This window comes from Gekko japonicus, unplaced genomic scaffold (genome assembly GCF_001447785.1).
Source record: "Gekko japonicus isolate JY-2015 unplaced genomic scaffold, Gekko_japonicus_V1.1 scaffold884, whole genome shotgun sequence".
NCBI classification, from domain to species: Eukaryota; Metazoa; Chordata; class Lepidosauria; order Squamata; family Gekkonidae; genus Gekko; species Gekko japonicus.
In genome coordinates this window covers 563,210-590,744 of record NW_015172029.1, presented here as the reverse complement: position 1 = coordinate 590,744, position 27,535 = coordinate 563,210, and the positions used below count along the sequence as shown (strand labels likewise).

The 27,535-nt window shown below is 50.9% G+C and overlaps 1 protein-coding gene, 1 long non-coding RNA gene and 1 pseudogene across 2 annotated transcripts in view; 2 read left to right on the top strand and 1 right to left on the bottom strand.

The window, feature by feature from the left end:
• Nucleotides 1-12,465: 12,465 nt before the first annotated feature.
• On the bottom strand, nucleotides 12,466-15,926 carry FEM1A (fem-1 homolog a (C. elegans)). Its single transcript, XM_015420597.1, has one exon. It carries the CDS (start codon nucleotides 15,687-15,689, stop codon nucleotides 13,698-13,700), a length of 1,992 nt encoding a protein of 663 aa, XP_015276083.1. The 5' UTR covers nucleotides 15,690-15,926; the 3' UTR covers nucleotides 12,466-13,697.
• A 799-nt stretch (nucleotides 15,927-16,725) lies between these two features.
• Nucleotides 16,726-27,535, top strand: part of LOC107118286 — a 28,446-nt pseudogene continuing 17,636 nt past the window's right edge.
• Nucleotides 23,813-27,535, top strand: part of LOC107118295 — a 5,846-nt gene continuing 2,123 nt past the window's right edge. Inside the window, exons 1-2 of the long non-coding RNA XR_001482761.1 lie at nucleotides 23,813-23,889; nucleotides 26,033-26,206. This is a non-coding gene — a long non-coding RNA (uncharacterized LOC107118295). The remainder of the gene's footprint in view (nucleotides 23,890-26,032; nucleotides 26,207-27,535) is intronic.

Here is a 27,535-nt window from a genome sequence, read left to right as displayed (position 1 = left end):
AGAGCTTAAATTTATAGGAAGCAATATAATGATGCAGAAGAGTGGACCTCTGAGCATCTGCAGAATGTAGTTCTCATACATCTTGAACTCTGGCATCCTTTTAAAAAAAGGAATTGGAGTCAGAATAACTGTTCCCCAACCGTGTGAAATCCCATCTTGAGCAGTTTAAAAAAAAATCCAAAATACATGGGCCAATTAAAACACGGCCGTTATGCCTATTATCCACCAGTTGTTGAATGAGAACTCCGCTTTTCAGGCAAGCCAAAATTAATTTGGAGTCCTAACATCTTGGTTGCAAATTAATTAGTAGCCACACCCTGCTTGTGTGAACGATGCTAACTCGGTTCACGAAGGCATGCCTCCCCAGTGGTTCACACGGTTCTTCAGTTTCCCCTCTATGACTTACATCTCTATAAGTTACATTTCTAGCACAGGGGAAGCTGCCAATCCAGCCGGTCTTCACCCCAAAGCGTCTGCCAAAGGGTGGTGCCAAAGGGATTGCCTCTTTGGTATCTTTTTGATGGCACTGAGGTGCCAACCCACACTGTGTGGCCTTTAGCATTTCTGTGACACCTCTGCCCACTTCACAGCCTCCCTGCTGGCAAGGACATCTTGTGGATTTAAAAGAATATCACATGCACTCTTTTTTTAAAAAAAGTCTTGTTCTTTATGAAATGTTCTTGTAAATTCTCAGTGTACTGTGAACAGTGAAGTAAAACACACACAATAGAAGTGCATCAGTCCTGCCTGTGGTGCCCCAGAAATGATGAAGTCCACACACAGTACAAGGAAGCGTCAAAGGGACCGGGCCCTTGGCCCAAGCCCTTCCACAGTCACCTTGGTCTGAAGCCCATAGGAGTAGATTGGATGGATTCCCTGGACAGTGGCTTACGGATAACACCAACTTCTTCATGGCCTTCAGCAGCAAACATTAATAGAGATGGGATTCTCTGCTTTGGTTTCTGAAGAAGACAACTCTCTTAGGGCCTGTCTACATAGTACGTTTTCCCCTGGTACATCCCTGGGTGGGTCTGGCAGGAGTGTACTGGAAGTCTGTGTCCCCCACCACCAATGCTCCCTCTAAGCCGTGGAGTCTTGTGAGCAAAACTTCTACTTTGTGAGCTACTGGCATTAAAGTTGTGAGCGAGAGATTGGGCTGCTGCATAAATCGGTTTGCTCTGGAGCCATCCTTCCCGAACGAAGACAAAAGTGTGTGAGCTGGAGGCTAGAAAACTGTGAGCTAGCTCACACTGAACTCAACTTAGAGGGAGCAGTGCCCACCACGTATTTGGGAGATCGATTGAGATCTGAGCCAGGATGCACAGGGAGAGGGGATTTGGCTTCTCCCTCTGCCATTTTCTTGACCTGAAAGGGCTCCCAGGGGCACTCTTTGACTTGATGGAGAAACCAGTGTGTACTAGTACATGTCCCCACCCCCCAGGCCGTTTCAGTTTGGGAAAACATAAGGTGGAAAGTGCTGTCGAGTCACAGCTGACTTATGGCAATGCCGTAGGGCTTTCAGGGCAAGAGGCGTACAGAGGTGGTTTGCCATCGCCTGCCTCTGCGTAGCAACCCTGGGAAAACATAAGGGGGAAAGTGCTGTCGAGTCAGAGCTGACTTATGGCAATACCGTAGGGCTTTCAGGGCAAGAGACGTACAGAGGTGGTTTGCCGTCGCCTGCCTCTGCGTAGCAACCCTGGGAAAACATAAGGGGGAAAGTGCTGTCGAGTCAGAGCTGACTTATGGCAATACCGTAGGGCTTTCAGGGCAAGAGACGTACAGAGGTGGTTTGCCGTCGCCTGCCTCTGCGTAGCAACCCTGGGCTTCCTTGGTGGTCTCCCATCCAAATACTGGCCAGGGCTGACCCTCCTTCGCTTCTGAGATCTGATGAGATTGGGCTAGCCTGGGCCATCCAGGTCAGGGCAAAAAAACAAAGCCGTGGGAGGGTTCAAGTCTCCTGCTCCCCTGGTCTCAATCCCATTTGGGCCTGTGCATGCCAGGAAGGTGCGGAGTCCTAGAACACACCTTCCAACTCAACTCAGGGACGTACCAATAAAAATAAATGGTGGTGTTAGGCCCTTAAACTGCGTCAGATGCAGGTGCCAAAGCAAAGAGCTTTCACTGCAGACAGGTGAGTTCAGCAGATCTGAACAGTTTCTCCGATTTGGATGCAAAAGGTTCTTGGTTCAATCCCTGGCATCTCGGGGGGGGGGGGAATTTATGCAGTCGGACCGGGGAAAGAGAATTCTCTGCCTACGGTTCTGGAAATCCAAGCAGAATCTACTTGGCGGTCTCTATATAAAGCCGCTTCATCAGTTCAAAAGACTTTTACCCTCCCACTTTATAAGAACATCAGGAGAGCCCGGATGGATCGGAACAAAGACCTATCTTGGCGATCATCCTGTTTCCAACCAGGTGGGTCCAAGAAATCCACGAAGGTCACAGCATTTCCTGTGATGTTACTCAGAGGTATATTGTTCTGTTCAGTTGGTGTGGCTCATGACTATTGACCGATGTCAGACGCCGCATGAACTGGAAAATCTCTTTCCTGAAAGCCATATCAGCAAGCGGCCAACTCCGATGGCACCGAATTCCTTAAGCAAACGGTAGAATATGTGAAGGGGGACTTTGGTTTCTGCTGAATGTGTACAGCCCATTGACATCATTGGGTAAACCTGTGTCCTGGTATTATAACAAAGGGGGAATAACCTCCATCACATTTCCATCCCTCCCTTCTTCCAAAGAGCTCAGGGTGGTATTAGACGGCTCTTTCCTCATTTTATCCTCTCAACAACCTTGTGGGGCAGGTTGGGCCGAGGGCAAGGGTGACTGTCTCAAAGTCGCCCAGTAAGTTCCGTGGCTGGCAGGGATTTGAACCTGGGTCTTCCTAGTCCTGAGCAGACACTCTGAGCACTGCTCATACTAGAGGCCAGCCAACTGGGAGGGGAGGAAGAATGGGATCCGGGTAAACAGAGGGGGGCTTAGAGAGAAGACAATCTGGGAATTGTGAAGGATGTAAAAGCCAGGGAGAGAAGGCAGGAGTATTATACCCACATGCCTTTGAGATGTTTGTGAGTTGCTGAACCAATGAGTGGGTACAAGGGGGCAGCAACAGATTAAACCTCCAAAAGTTACGGGGTGCAGGGTTTGTAAAAAAGCATTCCCTACCGATGGCCCTGGATGGCCAAGGCTAGCCCGATCTTGGAAGCAGACGCAGGGTCAGCCCTGGTTGGTACTTGGACGGGAGACCACCGAGGAAGTCCAAGATCACTACGCAGAGGCAGGCAAAGGGCAAAGCACCCCTGAATGCCAGGCTCTTGCCTTGAAAACTCAATGGGGTGGCCCTACGTTGGTTGAGACCCAACCGCACCTTCCACCGCCATTACTGGAAGCCTGGGGCACCCGACACTCCCGGGTTAAGAGAATCCCTTGCCTTCCGGCCCACTTTCCGCTGTTTCCCCACCAGCAGGGAGGCCTTCCCTTGGTGCAGCCATCTTGCTGCAGCAACACAGACTGATGGCGTTGCAAGTAGACAGGGTCATATCTTCAAGCAGAGGGGCATGCTGGGTATTTTTTTTTTTAAATGTAGGGTGTTTTGTTTTGTTTTAAACTGGTCTTGCATGTGGACACAAGTTTTATCTACAGGGTTTTAGGAGTTGGCTACACTACAAAGTCAAGTCACCCCCAAGGGTTGATATTTCTCCGGCTTGTACAGCTCTGATTTTTATTTATATATATACTAGAAATAAGGCCAGTTGTGGAAATAAATACAACGAGATCTAGAAAGAGGCTCTGGGAGAGTGCTCTGGCTTTGGGCAAACAGTGTCAGTCTGCTTTTAAAGCATGAACCTGGGACCTGCACACCACCAGAATACAGCAGGTTCCGTATGCAACTGACATTCCAACTCCCTTGCCGGGGGCGGGGGGGAGTTTGAGGTGTGGAATGGAGTGAAGTCCAATCAGCTTCCATATGCAAAAGACCAGGTTGTCGCAGCAGTTGTGGTGTGGGCGGGACCCGGGCTTTGCCTTCTGATTGGTGGCGATATATGCTGAGGAGCAGTGCCATCAGCCATACACTAAGGGAGTGCATTTTAGAATTAGAACTTTGGCACCCACTATTCAATTATATATAAGGAGAGATTTATACACACACACATATGGGAAGTGAGAAGCAGACAGAATGACCTCAACCCCATGGAAGGACTTTGCTTGAACTTCCTCCACTCGGAAGGGCAATTTAAGGGGGAAGTACAGACAGCCCAGGCTAGCCCAGTCTTGTCAAATCCTGGCAGGGTCAGCCCCGATCGGCAGTCGGATGGGAGACCAGCAGGGAAGTCCAAACTTGCTACGCAGAGGCAGGCGACCGCAAGCCACCTCTGAGCGTCTCTTGCCTTGAAAACCCCATGAGGGGTCACCATACCAACCGCGACTTGGCGGCACGCTCTGCCACCGCCACTAAACCCCGTCTCCTTGGCGGCCAGATTCCTGAACTTATTTCAGGTGGCTCTCGCATTTAGCCTGCTCATTTCCCCTTCCAATCACAGTGAAAGTAAACCGTGGAACAGCTTGATCTGTGCCAGGCAGTGTTACCAATGTGGCCTAAGATGGCAGAGGAGACGCCACCATCGGCTCCGGGTGGAAAGCAACATTACTGGGGGCTCAGGTGCCACTTAATTTTAAATGGCCGTCCCCTTTTGCTCCCTCAATACGTCGTCGTACTTGCCCATATGAGTGACATTGTCACATTATACCCACTTTCCCATCCCTGCCATCCAATGACATGAAGCAGACCGCACACAACCAGACGATGTCACAAAATGGGTACATGGTGCAGGGGAAGACCCTGATGCCGGGTTATCGTTTCTGATGGCGTTCCCATGTTCCCAGTAACATCTCGGTGTGCTGTGAATCACCATGAAGGCGCAAATGAAACTGGTGATTCGTAAATAAAGAAGAAGAGGAGGAGATTGGATTTATACCCCGCCCTTCACTACCCAAAGGTGTCTCAGAGCGGCTTACAAACTCCTTTCCCTTCCCCTCCCCACAACAGACACCCTGTGAGGTAGGTGGGGCTGAGAGAGCTCTTGACAAAAACTGCTCTTTTTCAAGGACAGCTCTGACAGAACTGTGTCTTGCCCAAGGTCATCCAGCCAGGTGCAAGTGGAGGAGTGGGGAATCAAACCCGGTTCTCCCAGATTAGAGTCCACACGCTTAACCACTACACCAAACTGGCTGTGTATGCGGAGTTTTCAGGTTTACTCTGTAAGGTCAGCCACGATTAACCTCCCCTACCTTGCGTGTTAGTGGACTTCTTGGGTTACGCCGGCTCTTTTTGTCATTCCGCACCAACACAGTGGCCTGATCCAACTGGATTAACATATGGAACGGAGGTCCATGAGTGGCTATTAGCCACAAGGCACAGAGGAAGCACTCTGTCTGGGGCAAGTGATGCTCTGTATTCTTGGTGCTGGGGGGGCCACAGTGGGAGGGCTTCTGGAGTTCTGGCCCCGCTGCTGGACCTCCTGATGGCACCTGGGTGTTGGCCACTGTGTGAGACAGAGGCCTGGACTGGATGGGCCATTAGCCTAATCCAACATGGTTTCTCTTGTGTTCTTATGAAGACCGATTATTGGCCATGAGCACTCCCCCCTCCCCTTCACAGATAGAACTCCACTGCGGCGTGAAATCGGGGACCAAAACAGTAGCCTCCTCAGGTTTTTCATTTCACAGACCACCGTTATCAGTTGCTCATTACTTATTTCAGCCAATCCTGCAGGCCTGTTTTTGAACTCTTGGACCCCAAGAGAGGTGTATGGGGCTTCCGGAGGCACTTTGGGAAGGGAGAGGGACCCAGCAGGAACTAAAATGGCACACGCTGTGTTAGCTGGCCAGGCCCATCCTCCTCCACCCTATTCCAGCCACCATTGCTTGGCTGTTGCTGAAGACAGACTGGGGCCCTCGATGGCCATAGCCAACTCCTGGCCCGGAACGACCATTCTCTAGTCGAGGGTCTTCAAAAGCTGAAAAGCAGCTCGACGGATCCTGGTATTTATACCTGGCCCGGCCAGTCCTCAGGCAGCATATGACCAGCCAATCACTAGGGACAATGTTGCACACCCAATGTTGCTAATCATAGCCACCTCTTTAGGTAAAAGATCTCTGTTTTCTGCTCCTGCACAAACACACAAGCTAATTCCCCATTTCAGTCTGAACATATGTTCATGTGTTTGTGTGTGGGGGGAATGCATCTGTCTGGGATCACAGTGTAGACTACCCTGCCACAAAGTATAGTGACGTCTTGTAGGGGGGGAAGGGGAGCAGTCAAATTTAGGGAGATTACCAGCCATGTGACCTGAGAGGAACCTCCCCTTTTCTGGGCCCGTCTACCCCACCAACTGCTCTGGAATTTCCCAGTGACCTCCAGCTAGGTCTTGTTGGAAACTTTGCTCTGATCTGGCAAGTTCTGAGAAAAAGATATGAAATGTTTGTGAAGGTCAAGATAGGAGCCAGAGCAGAGCCTCCACATGCAGAAGCAGTACACCTCTCAGTCTAACGTGTGGGAGCCAGTGGACTTTGGGCCCTGTGTTTCGGAATCTGGCCAGCCATGGCTGCAGAACTAGATGGAGCTGGGTTAGATCCTTCAAGGAAGTCCTCGTGTTCTTAAGCTGCTTGCCCAGAGATCTCAGTTCCCAAACCTCAGGAGAAACACCAATTCCCTTTTATCCTGGCCAGGAACCTCCATCCCACACAAAACCAGGCACACAAATCCAGCCACAGACACAAAGGAGTCCAAGCAGTTGGTGTTCTTATGATTTTTTCGTACCGTGCCCATTTATTTTTTTCCACCCAAGTCTGGAACATCAGCTCCCCCATTCTGACACATTCCGCTTTTTGCAGTCCTTTCTTTTTCCTGCTCCAAGTTGCAAAATTAATTCTCTTTTTTTGCAGCAAAACGAAAAACAAGTAAAACCTTCTCGCTTTAGAAAGTGAACTCTCATACAGGTTCTTTCTCCCCCTACTAAAACACCACAGGCCAGTTTGCATGAACACCTACGGGATTGGATTTACACCCCGCCCTTCAATACCCAAAGGAGTCTCAGAGCGGCTTACAATCTCCTTTCCCTTCCCCTCCCCACAAGAGACACCCTGTGAGGTAGGTGGGGCTGAGAGAGCTCTTTCAAGAGCTGTCCTTGACAGAACAGCTCTGAGAGAACTTGTGACACATGTGGAGGCATGGGGAATCAAACCTGGTTCTCCCAGATTAAAGTCCAAGCACTTAACCACTGCACCAAACTGGAGAGCAGTGATTATCACTCAGCTGAGCTGTCAAGACCTGAGGAGTGCAGACAATTCCAAGTCTCTGCCTACTCCCTAAGCCAGGAGTCCCCAACGTGGAGCCTGTGGGTGCCAGGGCACCCCCTTATACCTTCCCTGGTGCCCACCGTGTTTGCCGAAAGTGGGCGGGGCCTGGTGGGGCTTCTGCCCAGCAAGATGGGCCACTGGAAATTTGATTGAGCATGCAAGATTTTTTTAAAAGGTTGCTTTGGAAGCGGCTGCCACCACAGCACGAGGATCTTCACTCTGTGATTGAGGGCGAGCTGCGGCAGCCGTCGTAAGGCTGGCTTTGCTTCCCGCAGACTCTGTTTTGGGGCTGTGCCCACTGCTCTGTGTCAAAATTCCAAAGGTCCCTGCAGGCTCAGAAAGGGGGGGAGCAGTGCCCCCTCTAAGCCGTGGAGTCTTGTGAGCAAAAATTCTACTTTATGAGCTACTGGCACTAAAGTGGTAAGCGAGAGACTTGGCTGCTGCATAAATTGGTTTGCTCTGGAACCATCCTCCCTGAGCAAAGACAAAAATGTATGAGCAAGAGGCTAACAAACTGAGATAGCTCACACTAACTCAGCTTAGAGGGAACATCGGTGGGGACCCCGCCCTGCGCCTTCAGCATGGGAGGAATAAACAGTGGTCAGTTTCGTCCCCCCCCCCAATATGCCCCAATTATTTACCCTGTTTACGCAGGGTGGCCTCTTGAAACAGCTTCTGATTCAGATCAGACTTGCTTTGCCCCTCTGATGGTAAAGGAAGGAAGAGAATTTCCCTAATATCCCCGTATGAAAACTAGCACCACACACGTGTCGAAGCTCTATAAAGAGGCTGAAGAAACAGGGCACCAAAGCTGGATTCAGACAAAGCCTTGATCCGCATGTATGCTGAGTTTGGGGACAACAAGGCTGTGATGCCAAAGTGGAATCCGGCGACTGAGCACACGAGGGACTTCACTGTTCCAAACACCCCTTTGACCAATGGGTAGACCGGATGGATCTTTTCCCAAAGCATCCTGGGAGAAAGGATTCATCTGACTCCACCCTCAGAGACCCCACTCAAGGACAGGTCCAAATCTCAACCACTCAACAAACGGCTTCTAATTCAAATCAGACCTTCTTTGCCCTTCTGATGGTAAAGGAAGGAATTTCCTTAATATCCCCATATGAAAACGAGCACCATGCACGTGTCGAAGCTCTATAAAGAGGCCAAAGGCCTCTCTGGGGATGATCAGTGTGTAAAGGTAAAGGTTCCTTTGCTCGAAAGACAGTCGATGCTCATCTCTGTTTCAAAGCCGAAGAGCCAGCACTGCCCGAAGACGTTTTCCGTGGTCATGTGGCCGGCATGACTAAACGCTGAGGCGCACGGAATGCTGTTACCTTCCCACCGAAGTGGTACCTATTTATCTACTTGCAATTTCTTGCTTTTGAACTGCTGGGTTGGCAGGAGCTGGAACTAGAGACGGGAGCTCACTCCATCATGCGGCAACTCAGGTCTCAAACTGCTGAAGTACTGACCTTCGACAGCCTGCAGTTCAGCGTCTTAACCACTTGAGCCACCGCAGCTCAGTGTGTACAGCTAGGCAAAACTGTCCCCCTGCCCAGAGCTAGACTATCCCAAACATACCAGAAATGAGGGCCAGTTCACATGGTGTGTCCACATGGGTGACACATGCTCACCACCACAAATCTGGATCAAACTTGCACCTGGTTCTCAAATGCACAGGGACCAGATTCAGACAGGACCTTGGCGCAGTAGGGGAGAAAGGGCTTCGGCTTTTCCTCCCTGCACCACTTTCCTGCACTGAGACTGCCCAGCGGAGCTGCTATTTACTCATTGGGGGAAGCTGACATGTACTGATGGCAACACATAAAGAAAGAGAAGAGATTGGATTTATACCTCGCCCTTCACTACCCAAAGGAGTCTCAGAGCGGCTTACAAACTCCTTCCCCTTCCCCTCCCCACAACAGACACCCTGTGCGGTAGGTGGGGCTGAGAGAGCTCTGGCAGAAACTGCCCTTTTTCAAGGACAGCTGTGCCAGAACTGTGGCTTGCCCAAGGTCATCCAGCAGGTGCGAGTGGAGGAGTGGGGAATCAACCCCAGTTCTCCCAGATTAGAGTCCACGCATTTAACCACTACACAAAACTGGCTCTCCAGTTCTACAGGGGGAGGGGCAAGCACCCGCTCCCTGGGGCAGATTCAGGTCAGGAAACTAGAATGGAGGGGAAGGCAAGATGCCACATTCCGGGGAACTGAGTTCTGAGCACGGACTCCGAAGGCAAACCTGTTAACAGAGCAGGCATCCGATGTATAGACTTTATAATGTGCGAAGGGGCCAAGAAAGCCCCATAGGCCACGTACAGATCCCCAGCACTGATTATGGCTGAGCGACACCACTGTCACTAGAGATCCAAAGATACCTGGGGGGGGGGGGGGACGACCAAACACACCTCAGAAATTGGGGTGGTGGGAGCACATTTTCCAAGAACCTATTTTCATTTTTCCCATCGAAGCTTGCAGACAAACTGAAAGGGGGAGGGGAGGGGAGGGGAGGGGAGGGAAATGCTTTTTAAAGGCCATATCATTTTACCTGCCTTTCAAACGGCTTCCCTGCAGTATGTAATAACTATCTACTATAAGTGGTTAAGATGCTGAACTGCAGGCTGTGGAAGGTCGGTAGTTCAGCAGTTCGAGACCTGAGTTGCCGCATGACGGAGTGAGCTCCCGTCTCTAGTTCCAGCTCCTGCCAACCTAGCAGTTCGAAAGCAAGAAATTGCAAGTAGATAAATAGGGACCACTTCGGTGGGAAGGGAACAGCGTTCCATGCGCCTTGGTGTTTAGTCATGCTGGCCACATGGCCATGGAAATGTCTTCGGACAGCGCTGGCTCTTCAGCTTGGAAACGGAGATGAGCACCGCAACCCTTGAGTCGGATTCGACTGGCTTTCGAGCAAGGGAACCTTTACCTTTTTACTATATTAGATAATTGCCCTGACCTGGATGGTCCAGGCTAGCTAAGCAGGGTGGAAGCCCAGGCTTGCTGCGCAGAGGCAAGCAATGGCAAGCCGCCTCTGAATATCTCTTGCCTTGGCAACCCCAAGGGCTTGCCAGACACATCAGGTGTGACTTGACGGCACCAAAAAAAAAAGGAGAAAAGGTAATTAGAATCCCTACAGTCAACACACAGCATTCTTAAAGACTTCTGCCTGCTTCACAATCCTCCACCTTCTGCATTTTTTGCAAGAAAAACAGAAATATACACGATGAATTTAAGAAACAGGTGAGCCTCTAAATGAGGGGAACTAGCTGCTTTCTGTCTGTCCAACACTTCAGGGCTCTGAAGTCCTTTGGACAGTTCGGAATGGGATGCTGCTGATCTTTTGAAAATGAGCTCTGATTCAAGAAAGAAACTAAGGAGATGCACTTAATTTTTTAACAATAATGAGTGTTTAATGTGGCAGATTTAGTCCACAATTGCGATGCTGTGTATGAGGAAGATGCCATGTTAGAGGTGCCGTTTTAAAGTTAGTGGCTGGATTTACCAACAGTCCCTAACACTGTCGGCTATTTGGTAATGGAAGGAAGCCCTGTGCTCCCCCCACCCCTCCCCGAAAGCAGTCTGAAAGAGGGATTCCCACTTCTGGCAGATTCCCATGGTCACACTTGGTAAGAAGACACTGAAGACGTTTGTATTGTTTCTGGTGAAATCTGGCTGTCCGAAGCAAAGACGGTTTTTAAAATGGATCTAAGAGCTGCCTACTACAGGAACCCCCAATTTGATGCCCATGTACACTGTGCCACCCCCCAACCCCTCTGCTGGTGCCCACCAAGTGTGTTCTTAGCAGGTGTACAGAGCCAGGTGGGGCCTCTGCCAAGCCGCTGGAGATCTGATAGGCTGTGCAGATTTTTGACAAATGTTGCTTTGGCAGCCGCTGCCACCACCCTGGTGGTCGTTTTGTGGCAGCCGTTTTGTGGCTGAATGGCCACCGTGCTGTGTCAGAATTCCAAAGGAGCCCGCAGGTCGGGAGACCCTGGTTTACTACAATACCGGCCAAATCCTATTTCTAACTTGCCCCTGTAGTTCTAACCAATGCTCCCTCTAAGCTATGGAGTCTCGTGAGCAAAAATTCAACTTTGTGAGCTACTGGCAGTAAAGCTGTGAGCGAGCGATTTTGGCTGCTGCATCAATTAGTTTGCTCTGGAGCTGTCCTTCCTGAGCGAAGACAAAAATGTGTGATCCGGAGGCTAAAAAGCTGGGAGCTAGCTCACAATAACTCAGCTTAGAAGGAACACTGGTTCTAACTGTCACAATCGAACACATACTTTTTTTTGCAAAGCAGGAATTTTACCATTTATTACATCTCACGACATACTTAAGACCCACTTCCAGTGCTGGCGTGCGACTGTAATTCTTGACTGAATAAAACAAACCCTTTTAGGTTTCACAAATATGTCAACATTTCGCTTTGTGAATGGACAGTTTTCCGCGTTACGGCGCCAAGCTGTGCATGATGCGTTTTCAGCTCTGGAAGTGGTCTGTTTCAATCTGATTTTAAAACAACAGAGTTTTGCACCTCTTTCAATTTCCCCCCATATTTCTGGCTCCCCCTCTCCCCCCCATCCCCCGTCTCCCCCCCCCCCCCCGGCTCTTTTTTTTTTGGAGTTCTTACTTCTCAGTTGCAACAGAAACTAGCCACAGCTCGAAAGCCCCTGGCAGTCCCTGGCAAGTTCTCTGACCAGCTGCAGACCGTGCGGGCCATCCCTGCGCCTCCTCGGGGCCATGCCTGTCTCTGGCCCTCAAGTCTGCCTCTGGCTTGGATGCAGACACCGGAAGGGGATTCTCTCAGCATCTGTGCCCCCCTCCCTCACAGCTCCCCCTCCTTCCTCCCCTTCTTTCCAGATACAGCCTAAATCCAAAGCACACCCACAAATCCTTCCCAGCAGATCTGAGAACAGGACTTCAGTTGACCTTCCAGCACTCCTATACTTCGGACGTGTGGCCTTTCAAATAAAAGCTCTCTCGATGCTCCATCAGTTTGAATTCCTCTCTCCCTCCCTCCAAGGAGCTCTGTGGCTCTCCTCCCTTCAGTTTCCTCCTTACAACAACTCTGAGAGGTAGGCTAGGCGGAGAGAAAGTGACCGGCCCAAGGTCACCCGATAAACTGAGTGGGGATTGGAACTTGGGTCTCCCCAATCCTAGTCCGAGCATTTCTCCACGTTGGCTCTCAAAGGCAATCCTCCCCAAACCGTGGAGGCTCAGTAATATACTCCGGTTTTACTGCAATCTCGGGATTTCAAAAATGTGGGGTGGGGAGGGGGGAAGACAGCTGTCAAGTATGGAGTGTGTACACAACACACACACTTTTCTTTGGCACTTCTGTTTCCTGATATCTTAAAGCAGCACTCCCCTCCCCTGCATCACCCTCAACAGCCATGCAAAAGAGAAAGCATCCACAGCCAAAATGTAGTAGGCGCACAATCCACCAAGGCAGGTATATTCCCCTGCAAGCTCCCAAACCTGGGACTACTCTGGGCTAAAATGAGGACGACGATGCGCCCAAGCCATGACCCCCCCCAACACATTCTCTTTGCACCCTGCGAACACAGCACTTCATGCAGTGGGCAAAAGAGGCCAATTCTTGCCTGCGGATATAACCAGATTCTCCCCATCTTCCTCCCGGGAGAGGAACCCTAACCCCAGAGCACAGGGAATCTTTAGCAGCCTGGGATAGCGATGGTGCTTGATTGCAAAGAAAGAAAGCCTGTCTTGAAAAAAACTCCGGCAGAAGTCTTACATCGGCCACAAAACAGAAGGGGGAAAAAAAAAAAAAACAGAACACAACCAACCCTGACCAAAAACGCAGCTTTGTAAACTGTGCAAGCAAGCGACTCTGGCAAGCACTCTCTGCGGAGCATTCGGCAGCCGGCTCTCCAGTGTACGAGCCAAACCCCAAAGGACGAGCGACTTAAGACTGGGGGATCCAGTCCCCTGTGAGCGGGCCTCGTGTGCTCCAGGAACAGGAGAGGAAGGGCTTGCAGACAACGGCAACTCCAAAGCTGGTAAAGCAGGCTGACTTTCAGAGAGCGGGTGACAAAGGCAAACCACTCCGGGCTCCTAAATATTCAGTTGGCAATAAAGGGGAAGCGGAAACCAGGAACTTGCCCCCTCTGTCACCTCACTTGGGACTCCCCCCCGCAACGTGGGTGGCTAAAGGCTCGAATCATTCACTTCCCTGGCCCAGTGCAAACAAAAGCTTTCAGAACCCAGCACCCAGGAAGACTGCGTTCCCCCCCCCTCCCCGTTGCTTCCCACCTGGCCACTGAGATCTAGGGGGGGGGGGCACAGTGGCAGCAAATAAGATACAGCCTTTCCACCCTTAGTGGAGTTCGATGAAGGCCTCCAGCTCTTCTGGGATGAAACCCTTGTAGGGGATCTTGTGCTTGTCCAGGGCTCGGGCGGCAAGGCACTGTAAGGTGATGTAGTTGAAGGGCTGCATCATGGCCTTGGTGAGGAGCTTCTCATCCAGAAGCTCGTACGCCGTCTGCTTGAAGGCGTTGGTAGCGTCCATGTGGGCTCCCGCCTCCATCAGGGCGCTCATGATGAGTGGGCAGTTGTTCCGGGCAGCCACGTGCAAGGGCGTGTTGTTGTCGTAGTCGCGGCTGTCCGGGTCGGCCCCACACTCCAGCAGGAGGTTCACCACATGGAGGGAGGGGAACTTCCCCACGGGGTAGCGGCCGACATTGGTGGTCTCCTTGTCCACCGCCATGTGCAGAGGGGTGAAGCCGTTTTTGCCCCGTGGGTTGCACTTGAGCAAGCGGTAGATGGTCTGGCGCTTCTGGTGTTCCTGCTCCGGAGAGCATTCCACTTTCTCCAGCAAGAACACTAAGTGGAGGATGATCGCCAGCGCCTTCGTGAACTGCACAGAGTCCGCAATGGGATCTTTCCGGTGCAGCAAGGCCCTCTCGACCTCACGGACTCCCTTGCCCAGAACCCCCATGAGGTCAGAAAAACCTAGCTGGGTCGCCAAGGTACCTTTGGAACGGTCCTGAAGGACGTAAGAGAACAACTCGGCAAAGGAGAGGAAACTGCTCGCCGTCATGGGGCTCAGCGGCTCCAAGTTGCCCTGCTGCATTTCCAAGGCATACTTCCACAGGTTGATGCAGCGCTCAAAGTTCCCTGAATCCGCGTAGACGGCCCCTCGGTAGCGAATGTAGTAAGAGGTATCTGGGTGAGACGGCCCGAGGATACGCTCCCGGATCAACAGTGCTTGCATCCGCATTTCGTCTGGGTCGGTCACCAAGGAATCAAGCTCCTCCATAGTGCTCACTTCCCGGGAATAGTCATACGCCAGGACCAACTGCCGCGGCTCAGGTTTGGCGAGGTAACACCCGCTCTGGTGGCGGAGGGCCATAGCCCGGCGCCAGTGCTTGAGAGCCCCGAGAAGATCACGCTTCTTGTCCACAAAGGTGGCTCCCAGCAGTTCAAGTGCTTCCACGGCAGCCTCCCGAGTGCAGTAAACCTCGGGTTGCCCATTGCTGGGGGGAGAGGACAAGGCGGCTTCCTGGTCTTCTTCACACCCCGCCCCGCTGCAACCAGACTCGTTCATTCCCCTCTTCCCCACCAGCTCCTCCTCCTCCTGAAGTGCTCCTTCTATGAGGTATTCCACAATATTCGTGTGGCCCGTCACACTGGCCGCCAACAGCGGGGTCATCCCATAGCCATCCTTCTCCATGCGGGCCTTCGAGTCGAGCAAGAGCTTCAGGATCTCCAGGCTCCCGGATTCGGCACAGTCATGCAGAGCGGTGTTCCCTTTGACGCTGCGGCGATTCACGTCCGCCCCTCGCTCCAGCAAGTAGCGGGCGATCTCCGAGTGCCCCTTGTAGCAAGAGATCATCAGGCAGGTGTGGCCGTGGCGGTTGGCCACCTCCAGGTCAGCCCCCCGCTCCCCCACCAAATAGCGCACAATCTCCAGATGCCCGTCGAAGCAGGCCGCCCGCAGCGGCGTCGAATTGGTCAGCGTCGTCTGGTTCACGGACGCCCCACGCTCCAGCAGGCTACGGACCACGTGCAGGTGCCCGGCGGCGGAAGCGGCCCACAGGGGCGGCGCCCCCTCAATAGTCTCGCCATCAAAGTTGACCGAGCCACCCACTTCCACCCGGGCGCCACAGTGATCCAGCAGGTACTCCACGACTTCTCGGTGGCCGTGGCGGGCGGCAATCAACAGTGGGGTGCCTCCTGAGCCTTCTCCCCCACCAGGCCCTGCCGTCAGCTCTTCCAGCTCCTCGCGGCTCCTGCTGCCCAGTAGCTTCTGGAGCAGCTTCAGCTTCCCTTCTCGGGCCGCATTGTAGACAGCCACGCGGAGATCCATGGTGACAGTGCGCGCCACGGCGGCCGCCTCCCTCCCATAGACCACCAGTGGCTCCCCCTGCCTTCCCTCTGCAAAAGGGGGCCAGGAGGAGGCGCCTGCGCGCCAACACACCAAGGCTTCGAGGGCCGGGGGTTATTAGGCGGTCGCCTAGCAACAAAGTCTCTCCCTCCCTTTCCTGGAGACAGCTGGTGCCGCTACAGCTGCAGCAACCTTCAGCCTTTTCCCCTCGCCGCCATCTTAAGCGCTCAGTCAAAACAAAATGGCTGCGCCGCCGCCTCTCTCCCAGGTCACCCCGCCTGAAAGGCGCGCTGGGAATTGTCGTTCAGTTTCTCTGACCCTCTTGTTGAAACGGTGGCGAAATGAGAGTAGCAGGGACTTCGTTTCCCAGAAGCCTGAGCGGCTGAGCGGCCGGCTTGCGACGGAAAAGGTTGCTGGGAGGATTAATGAGGCGTCTGGGAAATGTAGTTTCTGTGGTACTCTTCCACTGAAGACCGCAGTTTGCAGGAGGCGAGGGGAAGGAGCGAAGGAATAAACAGGGGGCGTGGGTGGGTGTTTGCCTGGGGGTTTCTGGGAAGTGTAGTTCAGATGGCGATGCAAGCTATAATGTTTTTGCTTCTGTTTTTAAAAGTTATCCCCGCATCTTTCAATGATGATCCCACAGGGAAGTATATACTCCTCCCCTCCCCTTTAAAATTTTTCTTGACAAAGCCCGAAGATGGGATAGAATCACATCAGAAGGAGGGCTGCCAGCTCTGGTTTGGGAAAAACCTGGAGGTTCTGGGGGGGGGTGTGGCCCCTGGGGAGTTGGGGTTTGGGGAGAGGAAGGAGCCATAGAATCCACCCCCAAAACAGTTATTTCTCCAGGGGAACTGATCTTGGTTGTCGGGAGATCAATTGTAATAGCGAGAGACCTCCAGGTACCCCCTGGAGGTTGGTAGCCCTAGAGCACAGAGACTCTATTTAGCTATCCTGGTTAAGACTGGATTAAGACCCTCTATGAATCTATTTTTTTGTTTTAAAAAAGCCATCTAAGGTAATGGTTACTTCTAAGTCTTGTGGCACTGAGTCCCACAAATGTGAGTCCCACAAATTCAGTGGGAGAGTGTGTGTGTGTTGGGGGGGGGGGTGCTTCTGTTTGGGGGTGGAAAGAGCTGGTCTGTGAAGCAGGGCATGAAGGCAACAGCCATCTCCTGGTTTTTTATCTTCCCCCCTTTCCCATTGGAACGGCTGTTGAGAGGTGAACTGCCTCTGAACATGGAGGTTCCATTTAGTATGAAGTCTGCCAACTGAACCTGTTCTAAATTTTTCTGGTTATTTTTTCACCCAGTGGCAATCACAACATCTTGTTCTTCTTTACACAGAGAGTGATTAAAATGTGGAATTCGCTGCCACAGGATCTAGTGAGCAAGAGTCCAGTAGCACCTTAAAGACTAACAAAATGAGTTGTACTTGGAATGTACTTGAAAAAGTGTGCGTGCGCACAAAAGCTCATACCTTGAATAAACCTTTGTTGGTCTTAAAGGTACCACGGGACTCTAAATTTGTTCTACTGCTTCAGACCAACACGGCTGACTTCCTGGATAATAGTGTTTATGTAGCATTTTTTAAGGGTTCTTAGTACTTTTCTCAGTAATCTTCCCAGAAACCCTCTAAATGGGGCTCTTATTATCAACTGCATATTGGAGATTTGAGGGAGGGGAATGAGACTGACGGAGGGCTGTTTGCGTAAGGTTGCCTTGCGCCTTCACTGAGGCGGTGAGACTCATGAGGGGGCTCTTCCTGGCCACATTATCTATTTATTTAATCTCTCACTTTTTAAATACCACCCTTCCTCCCATGGTCTCAAGGCAACATCTGTAATTCTCCCCTCCTGGCCTAGCAAATGGAGCACCGAATATCTACACTGCTTGATTCACACTAATTCACAATCTGCCATTTTGTGCAGATTCCGGAGAGGCAGGTTACTAGTAATCAAAATGTTAAATCATATAGATAGCCAGTTTGGTGTAGTGGTTAGGAGCGCGGAGTCTAATCTGGGAGAACGGGGTTTGATTCCCCATTCCTCCACGTGCAGCTGCTGGGTGACCTTGGGCAAGCCACAGTTCTCTCAGAGCCGTTCTCTCAAGAGCAGTTTTCAAAGAGCTCTCTCAGCCCCACCTACCTCACAGGATGTCTGTTGTGGAGAGGGGAAGGGAAAGGAGATTGTAAACCATTCTAAGACTTCTTTGGGTAGTGAAGGGGGAGGTATAAATCCAATCTCCTCCTCCTCCTTCCACCATAGAGATAAATGAAATGTAGTTTCAGAGGGTAGACATGTTGGTCTACAGTAGAACACTTAGATTCGAGTCCAGCAGCAGTAACTTAGAGACCAACAAGATTTTCAGGGTATAAACATTCAAGACTCAAAGCTCCCTTTGTTAGATACCACCACAAAGTATTGTGAAATATAGATATTATAACAGAACTGAGCCTTTTTTACCGCTCACTGTCCTCTGTGAAACCTTGGCTTTAAGAAAAGAGAACAAAACCCACTGGTGGTCTAATCCAATTGGATGTTGTGGCCCAGCAATAAAATATCATATCCCAGGAATATCAAAGGCTGCTGAGAAGTCTACCAAAACTGAATTTATCCCCATGTCCAAGTTAGAAATCAAAGTGCAGTAGGCAACTAATAACGTCCACAGCATTCAATAATTCTCCACAGCAATTAAGCAGGATTTAATTCCAGAATAGTTAACTCAATTCCCACCCACCTCTTGCAGTCTCATCATTCATTCATTCATTCATTCATTCATTTATTAAATTAGATTTAATAGGCGACCCTTCCATACAAGTAGGGCTCAGAGCGGCATACAACAAGGTTATCAAGGTTTATCTTTATCTTAGCAGGAGATGGACAGGACAGAGAAAGTCACGATATACATTAAATGTCACCGAAAAGGGAGGCCAGGCTAGCTGCTACTAAGGCCAGGGCCTTTTCGGTGACGGCCCCTACCTGGTGGAACGAGCTCCCGGAGGAGATCAGGGCCCTGCGGGACCTCTCACAGTTCCGCAGGGCCTGCAAGATGGAGCGCTTCCACCAGGCATACAATTAGGGGCCGCCCCCGCTGCCCTAGTGCACAGCCCGTAACATTAACATCAAGCAGCTGCCTTAAGAACGAGCAGAATAACATCTAAACACTTTATGTGGAATAACATTGAAGCACTTTGTTGGAAAGCACTTTATTTGTTTGATTTTTAACTGCCACCAGTATTCTGATATTTTGTAATGTACTGTTTTAAATGCTGTGTTCTCATTCTGTATTCTTTTTGTTTTTATTCTGTATTGTTGCATTTGCTGTTGGAAGCCGCCTTGAGACTATTGTGGGGAGGGCGGGGTATAAAGTTGACTATAAATAAAAGACATGAGCAGAAAGAGAACTTTGGAAGTCAAGATGGATATGGGCAGTGTTCCCTCCAAGCTGAGTTAGTGTGAGCTAGCTCACAGTTTTTTAGCCTCCAGCTCACACATTTATGTCTTAGCTCAGGAAGGGTGACTCCAGAGCAAACTAATTTATGCAGTAGGCAAGTTGCTCGCTCACAACTTTAATGCCAGTAGCTCACAAAGTAGAATTTTTGCCAGAAGACTCCACAGCTTAGAGGGAGCATTGGATATGGGCCAGATAGAAATGAAACAGAGAACTGGATGACTAAGTCCAGTGTTTACCAAGGTGATGACTTCCATGAAGTTCTAATCCATCTCCCGCCCACCCAGCGGTTCGAAAGTTAAATAGCAAGTAGATAAATGGGTACCTGCCCTTAGAAGGGCGGGGGCACCCTCCTCCAAGTGGGGATGTGGTGGGAACATCGGTGACGGCAGCGGTGATGTGGTGGCGTAGCACGGCAATCCCTGGTGGCCAGAGAAGAGCGGCAGCGTCCAGCGCTTGGCGACGAGTCACGGAGGAACGCGCGGTGACGTGAGCAGCATAGGCTTGGCGGAGCCGGATGTGGACAGAGCTGGGCTGGGGTGCTACGGGCCGCGCGCCAGAAGATCGCCGAAGCCGAGAAGACTGGCCTTAAAGAATGGGACGCCGACCCCAGTGGACCGCCGGAGGAAGAGAGCCGGGGAACAACTATCCCACCACTCGGGTGCCGGTAGGCTGCCCCACCCCCTGCAATATATGTGGCCATAGTATAGGAGTAACTTGCACTTGCACCATACCTGTAAACCGCTCTGAGACCTTCGGGTCTGAGCGGTATATAAACCGAATGTTAAATTTTTAAAAATCAAAAAAAAAATCAAGAGTATCTCACAAGGAAGGGAAACTATCAGTGCCCTTCCTGTGGAAAAATATTCAGTTGTAAATCAAAGTTGGAGACACACTCCTGAACCCACACAGGTGAGAAACCATATGGGCGTTTGGTGTGCAGAAAGAGCTTTAGTTGAAACGCAAACCCCACAGTGCATCAAAGGATTCACGCAGGTGAGAAACCATACAAACACCTGGAGTGTGGAAAGACCTTCACTCAAAGCACAAGCCTTGCTTCCCTTCAAAGGATGCACACAGGGGAGAAGCCCTTTCATCGCCTGCAGTGCGGGAAGCGATTTTGTCATAGCACTCACCTTGCTTCACATCAAAGACTGCACACGGGGGAGAAACCTTCTCAGTGCTTGGAGTGTGGGAAGAGTTTCCGTCTGAGCACAAGTGTTACCTCACACCAAAGACTGGACACAGGAAAGAGACTGTATCAGTGCGGAAAAAGCTTCAGACGCAGCACATCCCTGATTGCACATCAAAGAACCCACACAGGGAGAAGCCCTATAATTGTCTGGAGTGTGGAAAAAGCTTTAGCCGGACAATGCACCTGACTTCCCATCGGAGAATTCAGACAAGGGAGAAACTGTATCAGTGCTTGGAGTGTGGGAGGTTGGTAACCCTCACCTGCTGCCTCTTTTCCAATTACCCTGACCAGTGACTGAAGCGGGGCCCTTTCCATACTGTATTACGGCTATATTGCAGTATTCCTGCCTCTTGCTAGCTTGGCAGCTGGTGGGTGTGGATGAGGTGGGGCATTCAATGGCCCCGACTGCCTTGCTGCAATTCTCTTTATCGTCACTGTTTTGATGGGCTACTCCATTGCTGGTGCCATGGGTTCTCATGTGAGCATCCTGTGACTCCCAGGTAAGTTTGGCAATGGGGGTGGGCCTGCTCCCGGATATAGTCATAAGAACATAAGAAAAGTCGTGTTGGATCAGGCCAGTGCCCCATCCAGTCTAAGAATACAGAGCATCACTGCCCCAGACATAAGAATGTAAGAGAAACCATGTTGGATCAGGCCAATGGCCCATCCAGACCAAACCTCTGTGTCACACAGTGGCCAAAACCCAGCTGCCATCAGGAGGTCCACCAGCAGGGCCAGAACTCCAGAAGCCCTACCACTGTGGCCCCTCCAAGCACCAAGAACAGAGCAACACTGACCCAGTCATAAGTGTTCCATCCATACCTTGTGGCTAAGAGCCACTGATGGACCTCTGCTCCACATGTTCATCCAGTCCCCTCTTGAAGCTGTCTATGCTTGTAGCCGCCACTACTCCCTGCGGCCATGAATTCCTAGCATTAATTCCTCTTTGGGTAAAGAAGTACTTCCTTTTATCTGTTCTAAGCCTACTGCTCATCAGTTTCATTGAGTGCCCACAAGCTCTTGTACGGGGGAAAAGGGAGAAAAGAACTTCTTTCTCTACCTTCTCTATCCCAGGCATAATTTTGTAAACCTCACAGAGTTGTTGGGAGGGTAAAGGGGAGAAGAGGAGGGTCCCCACTGGGGAGAAAGTGGGGTATAGATGAAGTAAATACAGAGATGATAAAGCCAGACCACAAAAGACACCTATCTTTGCTTTAAGAATCATCGCTGGGAAGAGGAGAAGCCCCATCACTGCCAATGACTGGTGGCATTTATCGCTGAGTAACTGCTGGTGGCTCAAGTGGTTGAGACGCTGAACTGCAGGCTGTGGAAGGTCAGTAGTTCGAGACCCGGGTGTGCCGCATGACGGAGTGAGCTCCTGTCTCTAGTTCCAGCTCCTGCCAACCTAGCAGTTCGAAAGCAAGAAATTGCAAGTAGATAAACAGGGACCACTTTGGTGGGAAGGTGACAGCGTTCCGTGCGCCTTGGTGTCTAGTCATGCCGGCCACATGACCACGGAAACGTCTTCGGACAGCGCTGGCTCTTCGGCTTGGAAACGGAGATGAGCACCGCAACCCTAGAGTCGGACTCGACTGGCTTTCGAGCAAGGGAGACCTTTACCTTTACCTAACTGCTGGGGTGGGCGAAGGGGCTGTCTCCATCGCCAACGGCAGTCTCTGAAGAGACCGAGAGCATTAAGCAGAATCATCTCAAGGCTAGATGAAGACTTCTGCCAGCTTGTGCTGTGCAGTAAAGTTTATTAGCTTGGGCTGGTTTTGTTTGTTCGTTTTTAGTATTGCCCCTTCTGAAATGCTGCCTGGCCACCCCTGGGGTGACAAATGGAAGCCACTGCCTTCTTGGGGCAGCCAACCATCTCTCTGCCTGCTTTGTTACACTGATGCCTTGGGGTGGGGGTGGGTGGGTGGGTGGGGGTCAACAAAGTCATGTGAGAATCAGTGCACCCTCTAAGCTCTGAGTCCCGTGAGCAAAAATTCTACTTTGTGAGCTACTGCCGTAAAAGTTGTGAGCAAGTGATTTTTTTAAAAGGTTGCTTTGGAAGGGGCTGCCACCACAGCGGAAGGATCTTCACTCTGTGATTGAGGGCGAGCTGCGGCAGCCGTCGTAAGGCTGGGCTTTGCTTCCCGCAGACTCTGTTTTGGGGCTGTGCCCACCGCTCTGTGCCAAAATTCCAAAGGTCCCTGCAGGCTCAGAAAGGGGGGGAGCAGTGCCCCCTCTAAGCCGTGGAGTCTTGTGAGCAAAAATTCTACTTTATGAGCTACTGGCACTAAAGTGGTGAGCGAGAGACTGGGCTGCTGCATAAATGAGTTTGCTCTGGAGCCCTCCTTCCTGAGCAAAGACAAAAACGTATGAGCGAGAGGCTAACAAACTGTGAGCTAGCTCACACTAACTCAGCTTAGAGGGAACACTGGTGAGAATCCTCTTCTGGGTGCAAATGTGTGTGTGTGTGTGGTGTGCGGGTATGAAGAGCTGGATGTCATCTGCATATTGGTGGCATCCAACTCTGAACCTCCCAACAAGATCCGATATAGGGTTATTTCTAGGGTTGCCAGCAATGCTCCCTCTAAGCTGTGGGGTCTTGTGAGCAGAAATTCTACTTTGTGAGCTCCTGGCAGTAAAGTTGCGAGCAGGTGATTTGGCTACTGCAGGGGTCATTTCGTAGAAAAAGAAGTGCAGGAGCTCATTAGCATAACTCATTAGCATAACTTATTTGCATATGCCACACACCCCTGACATCACCGGACGTGTGTCAGAAGGCAACACCCACCGCTCAGGCTCCACTGGACTGTTTTGGATTCCTAGCTATTGGGGGAGGGGGGAACGTGCAGATCTGTCCTCGCAGAGGAGGGAGAGCTAATACCTGAATAAAACTTGGTCTTAAAGGTGCCACTGGACTGTTGGGGGCCGGGGGGGGGGGCTCTGCAACTTACCTGGCTGCTTCTTGCTCTGACTGAGGGCTGCTGGGAGCAGGGGGTGGGGCTTGTTGCATGTGCCCGCCCCATGGGCTCTTTACTGCCGGAGCTCCGCTTCTGTGCGCTCCTGCAGGAAATGACCCCTGGGCTACTGGATGAATTAGTTTGCTCTGGAGCCCTCCTTCCTGAGCTCAGACAAAAATGTGTGAGCCGGAGGCTAAAAAACTGTGAGCTGGCTCACACTAACTCAGCCTAGAGGGAACACTGGTTGCCAGGCCTGGCACCTTTAAGACCAACCAAGTTTTCTTCAAGGTACGAGCTTTCCTGTGCAAAACACGCTTCTTCTTATCAAAGCCACCGTTCCTCTATGGGAAAACACAGAGACGGTTCCATCCATCCTATCACGCAGTCTCAGGCACCTGGGCTGCAGCTCTTCCCTGAACGTCTTCCAAGCGAGTCCTCCAATGGTTAAATTAAAGGAGCCCTCTGAGTCCTAGAGAGGCAGGAAATTTGGCGAGGAGGGGGAAGAGAGGGGTGTGTAGGTGCGTGTGCCGTTGCAAAGAATGCATCTTCCTGCTCCGGCCGGCTGGGAAAAGGAAATTGACGGCGTGAGTTTCCAAAAATTACTGCTGGGGCGGAATAGGTGCAAAGGGGTGGGAGGGAGGAGAGGGGTAGGGGACCCCCAAAGATTTCCCGCGGGGGTGGGGTGGGAGCAAACCAGCCAGGCTCCCCGGTGGTCAGGGTTTTCCAAAGCGCCTCCTGCAAAGCGGCCGGCCTCCGATGCGCGCAGTACGGTTGCAACAGTGCTGGATTTACGCATAAACTAAATAAGCTACAGTTTAGGGCCTCGCAATCTGCTGGGGCCTCGAATAAAAACACAATATAAAAAATGATTAAAAAGGCGTATATATTTTAAATTTTTCTGAGACCGGCTGATGTAATTTAAAACAGTAGGGGGCCTCTGGGTTTTGTATAGCTTAGGGCCTCAGCAAGTCTAAATCCGGCCCTGGGTTGCAACAACGGTCCTCGGGACCGAAGCTCATCCCTGCCGGATGGGGCCCCAGAGATCCACTGAGTCCAACGCCCAGATCCTTCCCCCGAGCAGCGCAGGAGGGCAGCAGGCCTCCCTTCTTCTTATTCAGAAGTAGACTGCCTCTGAACGTGGAGGGTCGGTGTAGCTGACCTGGCTTCAGGCAGGCAATCCCGCTATCCACGGGAGCCGGAGGAGCTGCTCTTGCGGTGGCAAAATTCTGTATGCTTTGAGAGGCACACACTGCCTGGGGGGTGGACTTGTTCGGACGTAGGTGTGCCGGGGAGAGAGAGAGGGGGGGGGGGAGGCACTTTTCTATTCCGGAAGCACCGTCCCCCCAAAAAACTTTAGCCTGATCATTGGAGAGGCCCAGCCGACTGAAATTGCTGCAGAAGTGGGATGTACTAGAAGGAAGGAGAGGATTGCCCATTGGAAACAATGGGAGACGCTGGAAGGCCCATTGGAAACCATGGGAGACGCTGGAAGGCCCATTGGAAACCATGGGAGCTGTCATCCCAGTCCCAGAACACTTCTGTTACTCCCAGGGGCTGTCATTCCACTCCGTGGTCTCTCATTCCATCCCCAGAGTAGTGTATTTGGGCCCAGAGACCTAATGGAAAATCCATTCCGCATTTTTATTGCAACTCTACTTGTACCCTAATGTTTTCCAATGGAGTCCATGCAAGTCAATTTGCATTCCTGGCTCCCATTATTTCCAATGGGCCTTCCAGCGTCTCCCATTGTTTCCAATGGGCAATCCTGTCCTTCCTTTTAGTACATCCCTGCAGAAGTAGCCTTTCAGGTGCCCAGGAAGACTTCGGTTTAATTCTACATTTTGTTGCCCTGTAAAGGGAGATTTGGCTCAGTGCTGGATTGAGGCACAGACTTAAGTAAACTGTAGTTCAGGACCTAAATAAATAATAAAACCCCCTGAATTACTGTTGTGTTTTTTTGCGGGGGGGGGGGGAGATACTATTGGCCCTGACCAATCTCATCAGATCTCAGACACGAAGTAGGGAAGGGAGCTTTGAATCTGGAATGCTTATACCCTGAAAATCCCCAGTTTGGTGTAGTGGTTAAGTGCGGGGACTCTTGATCTGGGAGAACTGGGTTTGATTCCCCACTCTTCCACTTGCACCTGGCTGGATGACCTTGGGCAAGCTGTAGTTCTGGCACAGCTGTTCTTGAAAAAGAGCCGTTTCTGTCAGAGCTCTCTCAGCCCCACCTACCTCACAAGGTGTCTATTGCGGGGAGGGGGAAGGGAAAGGAGTTTGTAAGCCGCTCTGAGACTCCTTTGGGTAGTGAAGGGCGGGGGATAAATCCAATCTCGTCTTCTTCTCTTCCTGGTCACTTAGGTTCTCTTGGACTTAAATCTGGCTCTTCAGGGTTGCTACGCAGAGGCAGGCCGTGGCAAACCACCTCTGTTCATCTTTTGCCTTGAAAATGCTTTAAATCAGCCCCCCTTCCCCCTCCCCTCCGCTTATGTGTTTTGTAAAATTTTGCCAAAGTTCTTGTAAGGCTTTAACTCTCTGCTCCTTTAGCTTGAAGGTGAATCTTTGGTGGGCAAAGACAGGTTTTGCCAAAGAAGGGGCAGGGGAGAGATTTGAAGGAGAGCCGGGAGGGGAAGGCCTGTTCCGGTACAGAGGCAGTGGCACAAGGCGGGACTGGAAGAAAGAGAGCCCGGGCATTTGTGGATACTCTTGCTGTTTGGGTCTTTCTAGAACAGAGACAGGACCTGGAAGCAACTTTGGATGCTTTCTACACAGAGGAGGAATGTCCAAAACACATTTGAAAGCTAAACGTCTTCCTGTCCTCTTGGAATGACATCTTTGTCACGTTCTGGATCCCCTCCTTTATGTCATGGGATGGAGACAGCAGCGATGCAATCACCGCAGGTAAGTAAGGGGTCATGGTGGGAGGGAAAGACCATGGGATCGTCTTCCTTTGGTATGGGGCTTGAAGGATGCACCCCATCAACCACAAACCTGCTTCATCCTGTGTTTTTTCGCCTCTTAAAGAGATCAGAGCCACCCAACACCAAAGGCTGCACAGTTCCCTGATTCTCATGTTCCCCCCCCCAATGTTAGTTTTTTTTTGAGAAAATAAAAGAAAGGACAAAGAAAGAACACACATAAAATAGAAGGCTTCCAATTTTCTCTGCAACAAATATAAGTTTGTGTACAAAGTTTTTAGAACTCTCTCTTTTTGTAATGTCTTAATCATCAAAACCAGAAATCATCAAGTCATTATTGTCTTTTTCCTGCAAAAAGTCAATAAGGAGTTTCCAGTCCGTAATGAACGAACTAATTGTCTTTTCCCTAACCAACGCAGTAAGTTTAGCCATTGCTGCAAGGTCCAACATCTTCTCCAACCATTCCGTTGTCGGTATTGTCGGACACTTCCATTTCTGTGCGTATAATATTCTTGCTGCTGTAGTCATATATAGAAATACAGTTCCATGACTTCTTTCCAACCGATTGCCTGTTAATCCTAACAAAAAGAACTCTTGTTTCAATTGTATATTAGTCTACCACATACGATAAAATCCCCCTTCGTGATGATTACATTTCCAACATAAACTAGAAGTACCTTTGTATATTCTAGACAATTTCTCTGGAGACATACGAATGATAAATCATCTTATAAAAGTTCTCAAGATTAGAACTTGAGGTAACTTTCAAACCTTTTGTTCCCATTGTTCAATATTTATGTCATGTCCAAAGTTTTTTGCCCATTTTACCATTTTATCTATATATCTAATAGCCAAGTCACCCCCGTGCGTGCGGATACCTAAATCCGCGCATCGAGGGCACCTGGGGGGGAGGGAGATTTTCGTGCACCCTTGGGGCAGTCCCCAGGTGTGCACAAAAATCTTAAAAGTTAAAAAAAATATCGGGGGGATACGTAAATCCCCCCGAAAGTGACAGAGCGTCCCCTGCGCATGCGCAGGGAACGCTCTGCAGCCGCCCTCGCCGGGGGAAGCCGCCCGGAGCCGGGGGAAGGGGAAGCAGCGAGGCCCGGCGGCTACAAGCCGCGCGGCCCTCGCTTTGCAAGACAATCAAGAACATGTGGGCGAGCAGGAGAAAGCCAAAACCCTCTACCTAGAACGCCTCCCCTGTGTTTCAACGAGGCACAGCGGCTGCCGGAGCCAAATCCTCACCTTCCCGTCCGTCCCACACAAGCCTGCTGTCACTTCTGCCACTATAAATTCGCAACAGCAGGAA

What these genes read in the sequence shown, in the direction of transcription:
- FEM1A (XM_015420597.1), bottom strand. Translation starts at nt 15,689, where the DNA reads ATGGATCTCCGCGTGGCTGTCTACAATGCGGCCCGAGAAGGGAAGCTG.